This window comes from Neltuma alba, unplaced genomic scaffold (assembly GCF_004799145.2).
Source record: "Neltuma alba isolate B1F8T4 unplaced genomic scaffold, ASM479914v2 tig00010192_pilon, whole genome shotgun sequence".
Classification (NCBI taxonomy): domain Eukaryota; kingdom Viridiplantae; phylum Streptophyta; class Magnoliopsida; order Fabales; family Fabaceae; genus Neltuma; species Neltuma alba.
In genome coordinates this window covers 33,703-50,109 of record NW_021635131.1, presented here as the reverse complement: position 1 = coordinate 50,109, position 16,407 = coordinate 33,703, and the positions used below count along the sequence as shown (strand labels likewise).

Sequence of the window (16,407 nt, the reverse complement as noted above, 5' to 3'; positions counted from 1 at the left end):
GAATGAAGCATGCCTTATAAGGGTGCGGACACCTCTCTTTTGTAGACGCATTTTCTTGGTGGCTACAGCTGCATCAAGGGAAACAAAGCTATGGGGTTATATTTATAAGGCACTGAGAGAAATTTTTTATATGCATGTATAATATTACCCTCTATTTATTATTGTGTTGACTTTGTATATTAAATAAGGATAAATTTAAAAATTTGTTAAGTTTTAAATAAGAGTTAAGAAAGTTTAAAATTTTTCTTAATGTATGTGAAAGATGTTAGAAGTGACTTGTAAATATAATCAGCAGAGTATTAAAAAAGAATTGAGCTCGGGGCCATGAAACGACGTCGCCCGATTATAGAAACGTGTCTTTTCTGCGCGCTGACCACTTCATCCTCTACCCCATCTGATGCTTCTTCCTGAATCCCAAAACAAAACGCATACATCTTCCATTGCCATTTTCAAACTTCTTCATTAGCACCAAACCCTTCAAGCCATTTGGGGTATGCAAGGTCTCATCCTCATCCCCTTCTCTTCTTGCATTCTCAGTTTGTTCATTTTCTCCTCAAAGTTCTTCAGGTTTCCAGAAGCCAAAGCCGTGAGGCACCCGAGCCATGTCTTGGCTGAGATCTGCGGTGAACAAAGCAGTGGAGGTTGGCAATAAGAACAACCTCACTCGCACTGTTAAGAACTATGCTGACTCTGTCGTTCAACACGCCGGTCAAGCCGTCGCTGAGGGCGCCAAGATTCTTCAAGATCGCATTGTAATTTTTCGTATTCCATTTTGCACCGATTGGGGTTTTCGCCACTTTTACATTCTTATTTTGTGCCCCTTTTTGGTTTTATTTTCAATTTTGTCACTTTGTGCTTTTCAATTTCTAGCGGAAATGGACTTGCCACTTGCACTATATTTTTTTGGGTTTATCATCATGCTAATTGGTTGTCATATTGCTTAAAAGGGTTGCGAAGTTTAAGTTTGTGGCTCGCGACTTCGGTGGCTCATTTTCTGTTACTTCTCTTTCATTTCCCAGAAAGAAAAAGCCTTCTTTCTTGACACCAAACGTTATAAGGGATAGAACATGAGTCTCCCCTTGTGTGTTAGGGTTTTATGGCATTACTTTTACTGTCAAATTGAAGAGGAGGAGCTCATAAGGTCTTCATATTGCATGTAATCTAACTGTTCAGATGCTCAACAAGTTATTAGCTGCTTGCTGTGATTAAAATGCTCTTTTGTTATGTCCATAAAATCTTGTTTATTTTAAGTTGATGGGAGCGACAAGGTGATACTGATGAGTTGATCTTGTGTCTTGCTTTGGTTTACAGGCTGCTCGGAATTTCAGAAGCGCTGTTCAGACGGCTAAAAGACTGGAAGAAGCTGCTATCTCCTATAGGGGCTCGGAAAGAGTGCAGTTGCTTAGAAGATGGTTGGTTGTGCTCAAAGAGATTGATAAATTATCTGGAGCTTTGGCTGAAGGTAAAGAGAAGACATTGGAGCAGCTCGTTGCTGTTGATGAAGCTAATGAGAATCCAAGGAAACCGTCTTTGGTCGGTAACTCTTTGCATGCCATTCTTGTAATTTTTTAATTTTATCTGATTGATTTTCGGCCACTAAACTCTCCGATTTTTCTGGGAATCTGGTTATAACTTTATGACTTGGCAGTATCTCTAGAATTGTGGTGATTGTGATTCCTAAGTTCTTTTTATGCTTCTATTTCATTTTCAACTAAACAAGTTCTAGCTGAGAAGATTTGCTATTTATTTTTACTCGTACTACTGTTGAGTGCAGAAAAACTGCATGGCATGGCTCTTTACAGATGATAATAGGATTCTTGGGTTGTTTGCTTATTTCTTTTTGTTCAACTGTATTGTAGAGGGAGCTTTTCACTTTTGTTCTGCTATGTGGACAGAAATGTTGCATTCATTAGCAGTCATGGTATATCTGTAGAATTTCATCAATCATAGCTTCTTTAACTTTTTATCCAATCTGTATGGATCGTTTTATGTTTAGAGTTCATGCACATTATTCTGTGAAGGATGTTGTATGCTGTAACTTGAACACAAAAGGTTTCACGTGCTGTAAGAAGCTACTTACTGTTGATATTAAACATCAAATCATCCTTTTATCTAAGCTGCTTGTCATTGTGCTCTTGCAATTTGTCAGATTCTTTATTATGATACTGATGTTGGAGGTGAACCAATAAACTTTCGTGAAGTTTTTCTTCGAAGTCAGGCTTTGGAGGGCATAACAATATCAATGGTATGTTTAAATATGACAATTATGTGTAGAGTTATGTAAACATGTTTTTGCATTTCATGTACAACTACCATTTGGTATGTAATTGTATTCAAATGCACTATTAGTCTACTCACATTGTGTGGTCTTCCCAAATGCCTCTGTATCCCTATAGATCTTAGTTGAAAAACTTGATAAAAATTGGAAGCATGGCTGAATGTCCAACTAAAGTGTCATCAAGTAAGTTCCGAATGTTTTAGAGGAAAAGTGTTTATAGATATCCAAGGTATCCTAAAAGATGACTATATTAAGAAGTCTAAGCTGAAGATCTTGCTTCTAGAAATATTTTTGTTATGTGAGGCAGAAGTATGTTTGTGATTTGAGGCATGTTGTTAGCATTACAAGAGCATTCATGTAGGCTTAGGAATTATAATCTGTATGGGCGTGAAGTGCATGTACTCCTATTTGTAAATTATAAATTTCCGCAAATATAACATTCAAATATAATGCACTTGATTGTGTTTACAATTGGAGGGAAAATTATTTTATTTCTTAGGTATTTATATGTATATGATCAGTCGCTGATCAGCAAGTGCAGACTGTACAAAAGTAAGCCAGTGTATGGATGGGAAGCTTGAAGCTGGCCCTCCTGGGTTAATGGTCTTTATTTGCTTCTGAGCAAACTGATTTGTATGGTGATTATAATTTTTGTTGCAACACTGTTATACATTGCCATTGCCCAAAATAATTTTAACATGTAAATATTTTTTTCAAACTATTTTTAAATAAATGGGTATCATAATCCTAAAAGAGTGTCTTAACTAATAAATTATTTTTTAGGGAAAATTAATCTTAGTCCTCATAGTTTACATCAGTTTTTACATTAGTCCTTATAATTTAAAATCTAGATTGCTGGTCTTCCTTTGCACAGGGTTTAAAGTAAACGCACTGTTTATGGATTATGGATCGGCCTTGTAATTTGAACTGTGTTTGTTTTGTGAAAAGTTCATTGGACTATAGCCTTTGGTGATGTACTCAGCAATTTTGGAATGTCCAGAGGTGTTAGAATCGAAGAATTGATTGCAACAGATTTCCTAGCCGTTAGAATCTTATCACTAATTATATGCTCTTTCCTTATTTGTAGACCTAGAATCATGGGTATTAAATATAGATTGATTACCCATTATTACCCATTATTATTTCCATTTAATATGATCAGATTTCATGCCCTCTGTAAGAAATCTGATCCCTATTTATGTAATATAGCAATCAGTGGAATAAAATATAGAAATATTCAGTTCTTTCCGATATGGTATCAGAGCTTTCGGAAAGAGAAAATGAACAGTGATGAGTTCCCACCACTCCTCTCTGGACATCGACCGAACCAGGCACAGAAAGGGCCAAATTCGATCGCCCTAATGGCCGGATCATCTCCAACCAGTGAGTCGACGTCAACTTACTCCAACCCAACGTCCACTGAGACGAACACGACCCTCCAGGGAGCAACCATGGCCCCAGAACTCACCGCTGCAAATGAAAATCAACAAACTGTGATAGCGCACAAGCTCAACGGAAGTAACTACCTCCAGTGGTCACAAAGTGTCCTGATGTACCTCCGCGGAAGACGCAAAGAGAAGTATATCAATGGTCAGGCACCACAACCAGCCTCGGATGATCCAAAATTTGATACTTGGTTTGCCGAGAACAATCAAGTGATGACCTGGCTGTGCAATTCCATGACACTGGAAATCAGTGAAGGCTACCTATTAGCGCAGACAGCCCAGGAAATATGGAATGCAGCCAAACGAACCTATTCTTCTATGGACAACACTGCAGCACTGTTTCAACTAAAGAAACAACTTAGAGAACTCAAACAAGGTACTTTAACGGTAACCCAATACTATAGCTCTCTTATGAGAATATGGCAACAATTAGATTTGTTTGAAGTTCACTCATGGAAATGTTTAGATGATACTCAGTATTACAAAAAGCTAGTTGAAACAGAGAGAACCTATGAGTTCTTGTTAGGACTCAATGACACATTTGAAGAAGTAAGGGGCAGAATCATGGGTCTTAAGCCCATACCCTCACTTTTCGAAGCCTTTAATATGGTGAAATGTGAGGAAAGCAGAAAACAACTCACTCAAACTCCAGTGACCCAAAATGAAGCTTCTGCAATGGCTGTCAAAAGTGGAAACACCACAGACCAGAAACGAAAAGGTGACAAATGGTGTGAACACTGTAACAAAAGAGGTCACACCAAGGAGATTTGCTGGAAGCTGCATGGGAAACCCTCCAATCTGAACAGCAGACAAAGAAATGAAAGAAAAAGCTACCATACAGAGAAGAAGGAGGAAGAGGAAGAGAAATTAAGTCCAGAAGAGGTTCAGCTATTGAGGCGAATTCTGGAAAAACAGACCAGTACTCCAAATGTTAACCTAGTAAAATCAGGTAACTCTATAATTGCCCTAAATGCTATGGTGACTAGTGATGATGTATGGATTGTTGATTCTGGGGCCTCAGATCACATGACTGGTAACAAATCTCTGTTTAGCAATATTAAACTCTGTCATGAAAACTTGAAAGTAAAAGTAGCAAATGGAATTAGTGCTAAAGTGTGTGGATTAGGAACTGTTGAATTAACTGACTACTTGACCATACATAATGTGTTATATGTGCCAGAGCTCACTTGCAATCTCATTTCTGTAAGTAAACTGACCAAAGGTCAGATTTGTCATGTCCTATTTGATGACAGTGGCTGTATTTTTCAGGATTTAGCCTCGGGGAGGATGATTGGCAAGGCTAAAGAGTGGGATGGACTTTACTACTTCCACAAGAACAATAAGGAAACACACCAAGCTATGGTTAGCCACAACACACAAAATAGAGATATTTTACTGTGGCATCATAGGTTAGGCCACCCTAGCTTTGATTATATGAAGCACTTGTTTCCACATCTTTTTAATAAAGAAAGCTCTATTTCTCTTACTTGTGATACTTGTCAATTTGCCAAACAAACCAGAACCACCTACTCAAAACAACCATACAGACCCATTGCCCCCTTCACACTTATTCATAGTGACATATGGGGTCCAGCTAAGACAAGGACCCTCTCTAATGCTCGCTGGTTTGTTACTTTTATTGATGATCACACACGAATGACTTGGATCTTTTTATTAAAGGAAAAATCTGAGGTTTTCGAAACATTCAAAAAATTTTTTATGTTTGTGAAAAATCAATTTCAAACCACAATCAAAGTTCTTAGAAGTGATAATGCAAAAGAATATTTAAGCAAGGCCTTCAAAGAGTTTCTCGAACAACAAGGAATACATCACCAAACATCATGTGTCTATACCCCACAGCAAAATGGAGTGGCTGAAAGGAAAAATAGGCATATCTTAGAGGTAACTCGTGCTATTATGTTAGAAAAAAATGTCCCCAATCTGTTTTGGGGAGATGCAATATTAACATCAGCTTACCTCATAAATAGAGTACCCTCCAAAGTCATAGACTTTAAAACACCAGTACAAAAATTACTTGAACATCACCCAAATTCTCCTCTAATAAATAAGTTACCTCCTAAAATTTTTGGGTGTGTTGTGTTTGTGTACAGAAATGAAGGCAAACTCAACTCTAGGGCTGAAAAATGCATTTTCCTAGGCTACTCTCCAACCCAAAAGGGATATAAATGCTACTCTCCCTCTACCAAAACGGTCCACATCACAAAGAATGTTGTGTTTTATGAAGATGATGCTTATTACCCTAAATTACCCATTCAGGGGGAGAACTATGGAGCTGCAGAATGGCTAATCCAAAAACCAGTGACACCCAACAGAACTGAAGAGACACCAAACAGACCTGAAACAATATCAGCAACACCAAACAACCTGAAACAATATCAGCAACACCAAACAGACCTGAAGAGACAACAAACAGACCTGAAATACCGACAACCAGACTTGAAACAACACTAGAAGAAATACCAAACAGAATTGAAACAATATCTGATACAGTAGAAGCACCTCAAGACAGTAATGAAACTTCACAAAACTCAAACCACAACCACAACGAAGATGAACATACTCTTGAGAATCAAGAATTAAATAACAGCAATTACTCTAATGGAGAATTAGAAGAAAACTCTCCCACTACAAGGCATGACCATGACTCCAATCCAAGGTTAGATCTTGAAGAAATGGGATGGCCAATCGCCCTAAGAAAGGGAGTCAGATCCTGCACCCAACATCCCATCCAAAGGTTTGTTTCTTATGGTAATTTGTCAACCAGAATGCAAAACTTTATTGCTAACAGTGCGCAGGTAAAGACACCAGAAACTTTCCAGCAAGCTATGGCTAGCCAGGGATGGAGAAAAGCTGTGGAAGAAGAACTGAGAGCCCTTAATGAAAACCGGACGTGGGATATCACCACATTACCACCAGGAAAGAAGGTAGTGGGATGCAAGTGGGTGTTCACTCCAAAGTACAACCTTGACGGAAGCCTAAACAAATATAAGGCCAGGCTAGTAGCAAAAGGGTACACCCAGACCTATGGAATAGACTATCAAGAAACCTTTGCTCCAGTAGCCAAATTCAACTCTATCAAAATCCTACTCTCGGTGGCTGCCAATCTGGACTGGCCTCTACATCAACTAGACGTGAAGAATGCCTTCCTAAATGGAGACTTGGAGGAGGAAGTGTTTATGGAGATACCAGAAGGGGTACAAAGACCTGAAAATGCCACTAAAGTGTGCAAACTCAGAAAAGCTCTATATGGGCTAAAACAATCCCCAAGGGCTTGGTTTGACAGATTTGCAAAGGCGTTGAGAAGGATTGGATACTCACAAGGCCAAGCTGATCACACCCTATTTGTAAGACACAGAAATAAAGGGGTCACCATCCTTATTATCTACGTGGATGACATTGTGATCACAGGGAACGATGAAGAGTCAATAGGATCCCTAAAGAAGGCTCTTGCAAATGAATTCCAAGTAAAAGACCTTGGGCAAATGAGATACTTCCTAGGCATGGAAGTGGCTAGAACTAAGAAAGGAATTAATGTATCCCAACGGAAATATACACTGGACCTTCTCTACGAAACAGGAATGCTTGGAGCTGCACCAAGCGACACCCCGATGGAAACCTCGTGCAATTTAGAAGTCAAGTTAAATGCTACTCCAGTTGACTCTGAAAAATACAGGAGACTAGTAGGGAAACTAATCTACTTGACCCATACACGTCCGGACATAAGTTATGCAGTAGGAGTAGTTAGTCAATTCATGCACCAACCCCAAGAAGAACACATGGATGCAGTTCTCAGAATTCTAAGCTACCTAAAACTCAATCCAGGAAAGGGTATCTTCTTTGAAAAGAACAGGAAGAGAAACATAGAAGTTTACACAGATGCTGACCATGGAAGATCCCTAGAGAATAGGAGGTCCACTACAGGATATTGTACCTATGTGTGGGGCAACTTGGTAACATGGAGAAGCAAGAAACAGCATGTGGTGTCAAGAAGCAGTGCTGAGTCAGAGTTGAGAGCTGTAGCCCTTGGTGTATGTGAAGGGATATGGATCACTAGACTCCTTAAAGGAACTGAAAATCACCTATGAAGGACCATTACATTTATGGTGTGACAACAAGGCGAGTATAGAAATGACCAAGAATCCCGTCTATCATGATAGAACCAAACATGTGGAAATTGACAGACACTTCATTAAAGAGAAAGTAGAAGAGGGCATCATAAATTTGTCTTACATCAGGTCATCAAGCCAAATTGCTGATATAATGACAAAACCCCTAGCTAGAGTCCAGTTTGAAAATCTTCGAAGCAAGCTGGGGATGCTAGATATTTACTCTCCAGCTTGAGGGGGAGTGTTAGAATCGAAGAATTGATTGCAATAGATTTCCTAGCCGTTAGAATCTTATCACTAATTATATGCTCTTTCCTTATTTGTAGACCTAGAATCATGGGTATTAAATATAGATTGATTACCCATTATTACCCATTATTATTTCCATTTAATATGATCAGATTTCATGCCCTCTGTAAGAAATCTGATCCCTATTTATGTAATATAGCAATCAGTGGAATAAAATATAGAAATATTCAGTTCTTTCCGATAAGAGGGAAGGAGGGAGAAAGTGTGAGAAAATGGAGAAGTGAGCTGTATAGAGAGGGGGAGAGAGAGGGAGATGCTATTGCAATAAATTCTGGTCATGTTTGCCTAGATTGATTTTTCTTTTGTATTTTTTTTTTGGGTGAGAAATAAGAAATGAGGGTGGATTTGTATGTTGCTTTCCTTCTCTTTGACTTTGGTCTCCCTGCTGCTTACATGATATGCATACAAATGATGATTAGTCGGAGGGAAGATAGAGATCGTAGAAAATGGAGGAGCAAGAGCTAGGGAGGCTTCCAAAGTAGGAGTATTCCTGGATCTTGTGAGAATGCCTCCAAGATGCTAATTAATCTCCTTATTTGGCACACATGTCCAACTTTTTGCCACATTATCATCTAAATGCCATTAATGCCAGAAATGAATCATAGGGGTAATTTTGTAAGTGGATTGAACTCTGGGGACTAACTTTTAAATGGTAAGTAACTATACTGATTGATTGCAGAGATTTAAATTATATGTACCAAATTGAAAATGAATTATAAGGAGTGATTGATTATTTTCTCCATCCTTTAATTGCTGATTATGGAGGTTAACCACAGGGTTAAATTTTTTTGTGCCCCAGATTCTTGAAGCTCCTAATGACGAAGAGGTTTCTCTTCTCCTGGAGATGTTTGGGTGAGTCTGCTAGCTTTTATTTTTTCTGAGATTGTGATATGAAATTTGCTATTGTTATACATACCTTGTTCGGTTCCATAGCTTTTGATGTACATAGCATTGGGTTCCATTGACTCCACAATTTTAAATCCTTGGCTGCGTGTTTTGTGAGACTTATATGTATTTATCTGGCTTGTGAGTACGTTTTCTGTAGATTTGATGAGGAAAGTTTCTCACCCAGCTATTTCCTGAGTTTCTGCGGTATTGTAGGAATCTATTTAAAATCATTTGCATTTGCACATTTCTGTCAAGCCTATCATAATCCTAACCATCTCATTACCATCAATTGTCTATAGTCTCTGTCTTTCTGGGGGAAAAGAAGTTCATAATGCCATAGTAAGCAGCATACAAGATCTGGCAACAGCTATTTCAAGTTATCAAGATGAAGTATTGGTATGTATAACTCCAAAAATTTTCGCTAGATTTTCATTTTTGTTTTCAGTAATTTTGGGATCTTTGAAAGTTGGTTGATTATCAATATTTATATTTACGTCTTGAGTCTCAATTTTCAAGTTCGCACACATATTGAACTTCTGGAGTAACATTTACTGGCAGACTAGTCGATGACGATTATGCTAGCTATTTGCTGTGGTAAAGTATGTAAAATAATAAGTCTATAGAGTATTGCACTATGAATAATTAGATCTTGGAAAATTTGAAGATCTACAGTGTGGATTACCTAAATCATCACGCATGCTGTTTGAGAACGTATTTATAGCAATAAAAATTCTTGGGAAGTACCATGCCATGAATATTAGATTTATTAGAATTTTTGCAGATATCCTGTGTTATTGATTTGTTAATGATTTTTGTGCTTTTACAAACAATATGCTTGTGGTTTTAGAAGTAGTGTTATACTCACTTCGGTCTTTTTTGTAAGAGCCTGATAACTAAATTATAGAGTATAAGAAAGCAGTTAAAATTAGTTAAAAGTGATAAATATGTAAAAAAAAAAAGAACTTTTTTCCCCCCCAAGTATACCCTTATTTATAAGGGGGCAATTAAGAGAGAGAAATAGAGTAATAATGAGAGAAAGTATGAAAAAGAGTGTAGTATGCTAAGTTGTCAACCTTTTAATTAATGCAATATATAAAATTAATTAGGGGCAAAAATGACAAATGCACATTAAATGTTTGGGCAATTCCACCGAGGCTCTTGTAAAAAGGACCAAGGCAATCCAAATTTCAGGCTCTTATAGAAAGGACCGAAGAGACTATTGAATAAAGAAGTGCAATATTGGGCATCTGATTGTATTAACACAGATAGTTTTGTCAAATCTTTTTCTAAAAGATCAACGAAGGTCCTTTCATAATGCATTCAACTTTCAGAATTTATTATAAACTTCAGAACCTAACAATTAGATTCTTTGGTTAATGATAGATTGCTGTAGTTTGTAGACGAGTCATAAACTTTTTATGACACTAACTTAGAATCATGAGTAAAATTGATGGCAATTAATCTTTGAAATAAGGATACAATAGTAAAAGGAAAAAAAAGGAGAAAATGAGCCACATGGGTGATGCCAGAGTGCCGAAGCATCTGTGAGCAATTAGCTTTGTAACTTGCAGTTATTCTTTTTCTATTCCATCAAGTGACACAGTTACCATGCGAATATTTACTGTTACTGCAGGTGAAACGGGAGGAGTTGCTTCAGTTTGCTCAAGGTGCTGTAACTGGGTTGAAAATAAATTCTGAACTTGGAAGGTCAGTTTTAGGCAACGAGCTCTGGTTGTTATTTTCTTTTGAGAAATGGTAGAGAGAAGCGAGAGATATTGCACTTGGAACTCTCAATCCCAGCATTGAGAGTTAGATTTACTGAGAACGTGTGGGATGTATTGATTTTGCATAAAACAGTAAATGATGCATACACACGTAATCTGGATAAATAAAAAAGAAATAATCACCTGCCATCTACTCTCACAACTAACTTACAAATGCAAAAATAATCCTGCACTGATCTCGTACTTTATTCTGTGGAACATTCTAGTTTATGCGTTGATGTGGAGTTTATATTGCAGTACGGGTATATTAAAAAGTCAGTATGTCCTTCAGTTAATTTTTTTTGTCCTTTCTCACTGTAAGTAATAATCTTTCTTATACTGTAACATAATTTACAAGGGCACCTGAAATTTCCTGATGTAGGAATGGTTCTCGGCTTGTATTATTCATAGTAAGTAGAACATTGCTTATGTAGGAGTGATTAGGATAACAATGTGATAACCCATTCTGATTGAGAATCGAATCCAATCAAGGAATGATTGATAATCAGATTTGACTCCTATAGAATCAGGGAATCAAAACGACCACAATCAGGAAAGGAAATAACAAAATTAAAATCAAACTGAACTTATGGTATTGTTTAAGAAAATGAAGAGGCTGCAATTGGATGGCAACTTTGGTTTGGAATGTCTTTCATATTGCTGCGCTGGGAGCCTGGGAAACTATTTTGCATTGGTATGGGTAAGGGTAAAGCTAAGGAACGGGATTTTTTTTTTTATTTTAAATATAGGATATGAGAACAGTGAAATATGTATAATGCATATTTAATATATAACATATCCTGTTAATAATAAATAATGTAAGTAATAAGTATCTTAAAATACATAATTAATGAATATAGTTAGTTAATTTAGTTAATGTATCTTTTTAAAAGTGGCACTGAAAATTTGTCTTAAAATTGTTTTAACTTATTCAGTTCTGGGTGTCCCTGGTTGTTGAGCCCGGGGAGATTGACAGTGGGATACACCGCCACCAGCAATAAAATTTTGCAACATGATGTAGGGCTCAGTGAGAATACTAGAGAAATCCAGAGTTTGCAGTCCTTCTAAGATAGAATTATGTAGTAGGTTCTGGTTTGCATTTGAGGAGGGAGGAAACTTAAGATACGGGTATGAAGCTCCCTTCTAGAAGTCTTCTACCTATAGCCAAATCTACCTGCAATTCAACCTTCTATTTTAATTTTCAAAAGATCAATACTTATGGGACAGTAATTTCACCATAGCCCGGACCCTTGACCAATATGTTTTTGGTACAATTGTGGCTTAACTTTTACCTGCCTGTGCTTTTATAGCTGGGAAGACACATTTGTTGATGATAGTTGATCGTCATGTCGTGTAAGCTTTCAAATTAATTATCTAAATTAACTCTATAGAGTATACTATAGAGGTTAACCTAGGTCGTCTCTCTCTATTAGGAGCTTTGTTAAAATTTTGAGAACTTTTTTAATTAGAAACATGTGATGTATAGAAGGAAGGAGTGTGAAAGAAAATTGATTGATTTTTTTTTAAGAAAATAAATTGAGATAAATAAAGGAAAATTAAAAGAAAGCAAAAATTATAGAAAAACCTTACCAGAATGATGCACTTCCTAAGACGTTGATGATTGGCTATCATGGTTAAAAAAGATGTGGAGTTTATATAAAAAAAATTAAGTTAAAAGAAATAACATCTGAGTCATGATTAATTAATTAACAATTATACTTAGGAAGCTAGCACATGATCATCTTTCAATTAATCAATTAAAAGCCACTTAGTTTGTCAATTCAATTAAACAACTATTTTTTGCTCCTTAAAAAGAGTAATCTATCGAGTGTTGAAAACCCTAAAACATGAACTATTTATGCAAATCAAAATAGAAAACTATAAAGATGAACATTCATAGAATCATAATGAAACTTAAAATATATTCATTGTAAATTTCAAAGCATAATTATTTGACTAAAACACAAATTTAATAACATCCCATAAAAAGAAAATAAAAATCCTAACCTAGAAAATTTATAAAGACAACGAATTCTTAGATTGAGATATCAAAACTAATAAATTTCCTAATTCATACAGGAACTCAAGCCACGTCATCTTGTCCTTAGGAACAAAGAGGACCAGCCACATATATAGCTAAATTACACCATAGATAAAAAGAAAATAAGAAGAAGATAGTAAACCTAGACATGGGAGAAGCCAAATGCATGCTTGTGGTCGTGCAAGTATAGATGGCCTCGTTCCTTCTCCAAGGCTCCCTTGATTTCCTTTTATAGCTCTTGAATTCGTCTTAGTTGAATGAGGAAGCCTTTGGGACTTCTAGCTTGATTCTTTTATCTTCTTTTATTTTGTAATTTTGTTGATCTCTTACCTTTGAGTTTTGTTTAATATATCTTGAATTCAAAACATAGAACCTTGAATTTGAATTCTCTCGATTGGTGTGATCTTCATGGCAACCAAAAGGAAGAGTTTTTTGAATTTAAATGATAGTGGATAAAATGATAATATTTCAAATTTAAATAAAGATATGATGGTAGGATGAATTGGAGTTAGGGTTTAGGAAGAATATAAAGATGATAATGTGGATAGTTCAACAATTTAATGGATAATGGATATATGGTGGATATCGCATGAAATTTAATGAAAAATATGAATAAAATATTTATACAAATTCAAAATACAATAAACGGATAATTATTCAGGCTCTTCAATTTAGGGTGGAAGGTATGAGATGTTTTGGTTGGATATTTTGGATAATTCCTAATTAGATAATTGGGAAATTCTCTTTTAATTTCAAGTGGCGCCACCAATGTAGTTTCCATGAGATCCATGTTTTGTTCGATGGAATATTCCCTGAAATCAAAGCAAATATACCTTTGAAAAGGATGATTATAAAAATATAATAAAAAATGCACTTTTAAGCAATTAATTTAGATAATTTTCTTAATTCAAATTGTGGGTATCTACTGCATTTTAAGCTTATAAAATTCCTTAATTATATATAAGCATATATTATAAAATAAGGATACATCAATAGTCTTTCTTTCTTATTTTATTTGAGGATGATTGCTTGTCCTCTGCTTTTGTATTTTCTTTATAATTTTCTCTTCTTTTCATCATATTCTATTTTTCCCATGGCGTAAAATAGGTGCTTATTTGACTTATTGCTATTGAACATTTGAATTGAACATTTGAATCTGTGGTTCCTGCAACGATAAAGACTTGTTGGCATTCTCCCTCACGTCACTTCTTGTTTTTCTTTCACAGAATAGATGCCGAAGCCTCTAGCCTTAAAAGAAAACTAAATGAGATGACGTCTCAGAGGCCTTTGAAAGATGGTGATGGTAAATCAGCTGAAGAAACAACGACCACAATAGAGGTCTGGGTGTTCATAGTTTCTTTTTGTCATTTTGTGTTCAATTATGGATTTTGGCAAAATAACTGAAACATTTGAATGTAAAAGTGATAGAGTTTTCTGAATCAACGTCACTTTAAGAAACAAGGATGTTATGGGTAAAATCATGCCGCATGAAGTGAGAACTTTCCACAAACCATTTACAGCCTAAAGGCTTGGGGAAACTTTAAAAAAGACATCCTAAGATATTCTTGGGTGACTAGTGTAGTTCTTCTTTTGTTTGTTTTGTTTTTTGTGTTTTTTTTTTTTTGGGTTCATGGGGAGGGGTACTCTTTCTTGTACATATATGACCTTTTTGATGTTTTGAATATATAAAACAGAATATAATCTGCTAACCATATTGTAGGCTTTAAAAGAAGCCCTAGCACAGATTCGAATTTGTTCCCGGCTGGAAGGACTATTACTGAAGAAAAGAAATCTGAACAGTGGAGATTCTCCTGAGATTCATGCCCAAAAGGTACAATCCATTCTTTCCTTAGAATTTCTTGGAGGAGTGAAAATGACGGGTAAAATTCTTATTTTTAGCTTCTTGAAGAATGAAATTGAGGATAACAACCCTTTAGTCTGATATGTGTGAGAAAGTAAGGAGAAGATTGAACCAAAGAGTTTCTTATATTTTTAAACTGCACTGCACAATTCTTTTTTTGATTATAAACTAAACAAGACCTTATGGTTGTAATTTTGTAATTCCGCTAGTTTTTCCTATTTTCATGAAATCTGAGCAGATAGAAATTAGCTTCCCCCCCCCCCCCCTATTTTTCTGATTGCATTTTCACTGATAATAGAAATTACAGAGCAAAACGTGCTCAGATGATTCCCACCCCTCCCCCCCCCAAAAAAAAAAAAAAAATTCATCTCACAGGAAACATCCATATTTGCTGAAATTTAGAATAAACAAGATGTTACAACTTGACAACTTGTTTAGTTTGAAGGGTTTATACGCTATCGACTCATTACTCAACAGTGCTGTTAGATGCTGATATATTTGTAATGTTTTTTGTGGAGGGCATCCATTGCTTATAATGCATGTGCGTTTATGAAAATTTAATGGAAAACAGGGGAAATGGTTAGCTTTTGTCCGTCACTTGAATTATTTATCAGCAGCATATAAAGCTAAAAATGATTGCTTCAACAAGGTGTATATTGTTGGATAAAAGTTTGGCAAAGTTTATACCCGCTAGTCTACCAAACTGGACACTTGATACATAGAAATTGTTGAAAGTTTGGGAAGATTAATGCTAATGTACCCAAAGGCCACGGAAGAAACACGTGGCTTGTCCTTGGGTCATCTGTAGAGTATATAGATGAGTTTATGATGAGATTGTAGGAGAAATTGCCCAAAAAACTTACTTTCATTCAGTAGCTAATGACTGTATTTAAAGGCACGCATCCTAGGTTATAATCTTCCCTTAGGATTAGCCAGATCTACAGAATCAAACAACAAGAAAAAGCCTTATCCCACCAGGTAGGGTCGGCTACATAAATTACATGATGCTATCGTGCTTTATCAACAACTCAGTCTTTAGATATATTGTTGACTAGAAGGTCTCGCTTAATGACTTCATTGAGCGTTCTTCTCAGTCTTCCTCTGTCTTTTTTATGAGACTCCATATCGTCTGATCTACCCTCCTTATTGGGGTCTCCAATGGCCTTCTTTGTACATGTCCAAACCATCTTAAGTGATTTTCAACCATTTTCTCTTGGATAGGTGCCACACTGACTTTGTTCTGATATTTTCATTCAAATCTTATCTTTTCTTGTATGACCACACATCCATTTTAACATTCTCATTTCTGCTACCTCAATTTTGTGCTCTTGTTTTTCCTTTATCGCTCAACATTCACTACCATACAACATAGCTGATCTTATAGCAATTCGATAAAATTTTCCTTTAAACTTCTCAGGTACCTTCTTATCGTAAATAACTCCGGTAGCCTTTCTCCACTTTAACCAGTTAGTTTGTATTCTATGAGAAACGTTTCCGTCAATTTCACCATTTTCATGTATAATGGATCCGAAGTATTTAAATTTTGATATTTGAGAAATGATTTAATCCCCCATCTTCACTTCCAAATCACCATTGCTTTGCTTCCCTCCAAAATTGCAATGTATATATTCTGTTTTGTTCCTGCTCAAGGGAAAACCTTTCGACTTCAAAGTTCTTTTCCATAACTCTAAACTA

General features: G+C 36.1%; 1 protein-coding gene across 1 annotated transcript in view; it reads left to right on the top strand.

The window, feature by feature from the left end:
- Window positions 1–388: 388 nt before the first annotated feature.
- The window catches only part of LOC114754813 (uncharacterized), a 32,260-nt gene continuing 16,241 nt past the window's right edge, over window positions 389–16,407 (top strand). Inside the window, exons 1-8 of the mRNA XM_028943648.1 lie at window positions 389–752; window positions 1,312–1,533; window positions 2,150–2,245; window positions 8,959–9,011; window positions 9,347–9,443; window positions 10,681–10,754; window positions 14,078–14,189; window positions 14,572–14,682. Of these exons, the coding sequence (XP_028799481.1) occupies window positions 603–752; window positions 1,312–1,533; window positions 2,150–2,245; window positions 8,959–9,011; window positions 9,347–9,443; window positions 10,681–10,754; window positions 14,078–14,189; window positions 14,572–14,682 (915 nt within the window). The 5' untranslated portion in view covers window positions 389–602. The remainder of the gene's footprint in view (window positions 753–1,311; window positions 1,534–2,149; window positions 2,246–8,958; window positions 9,012–9,346; window positions 9,444–10,680; window positions 10,755–14,077; window positions 14,190–14,571; window positions 14,683–16,407) is intronic.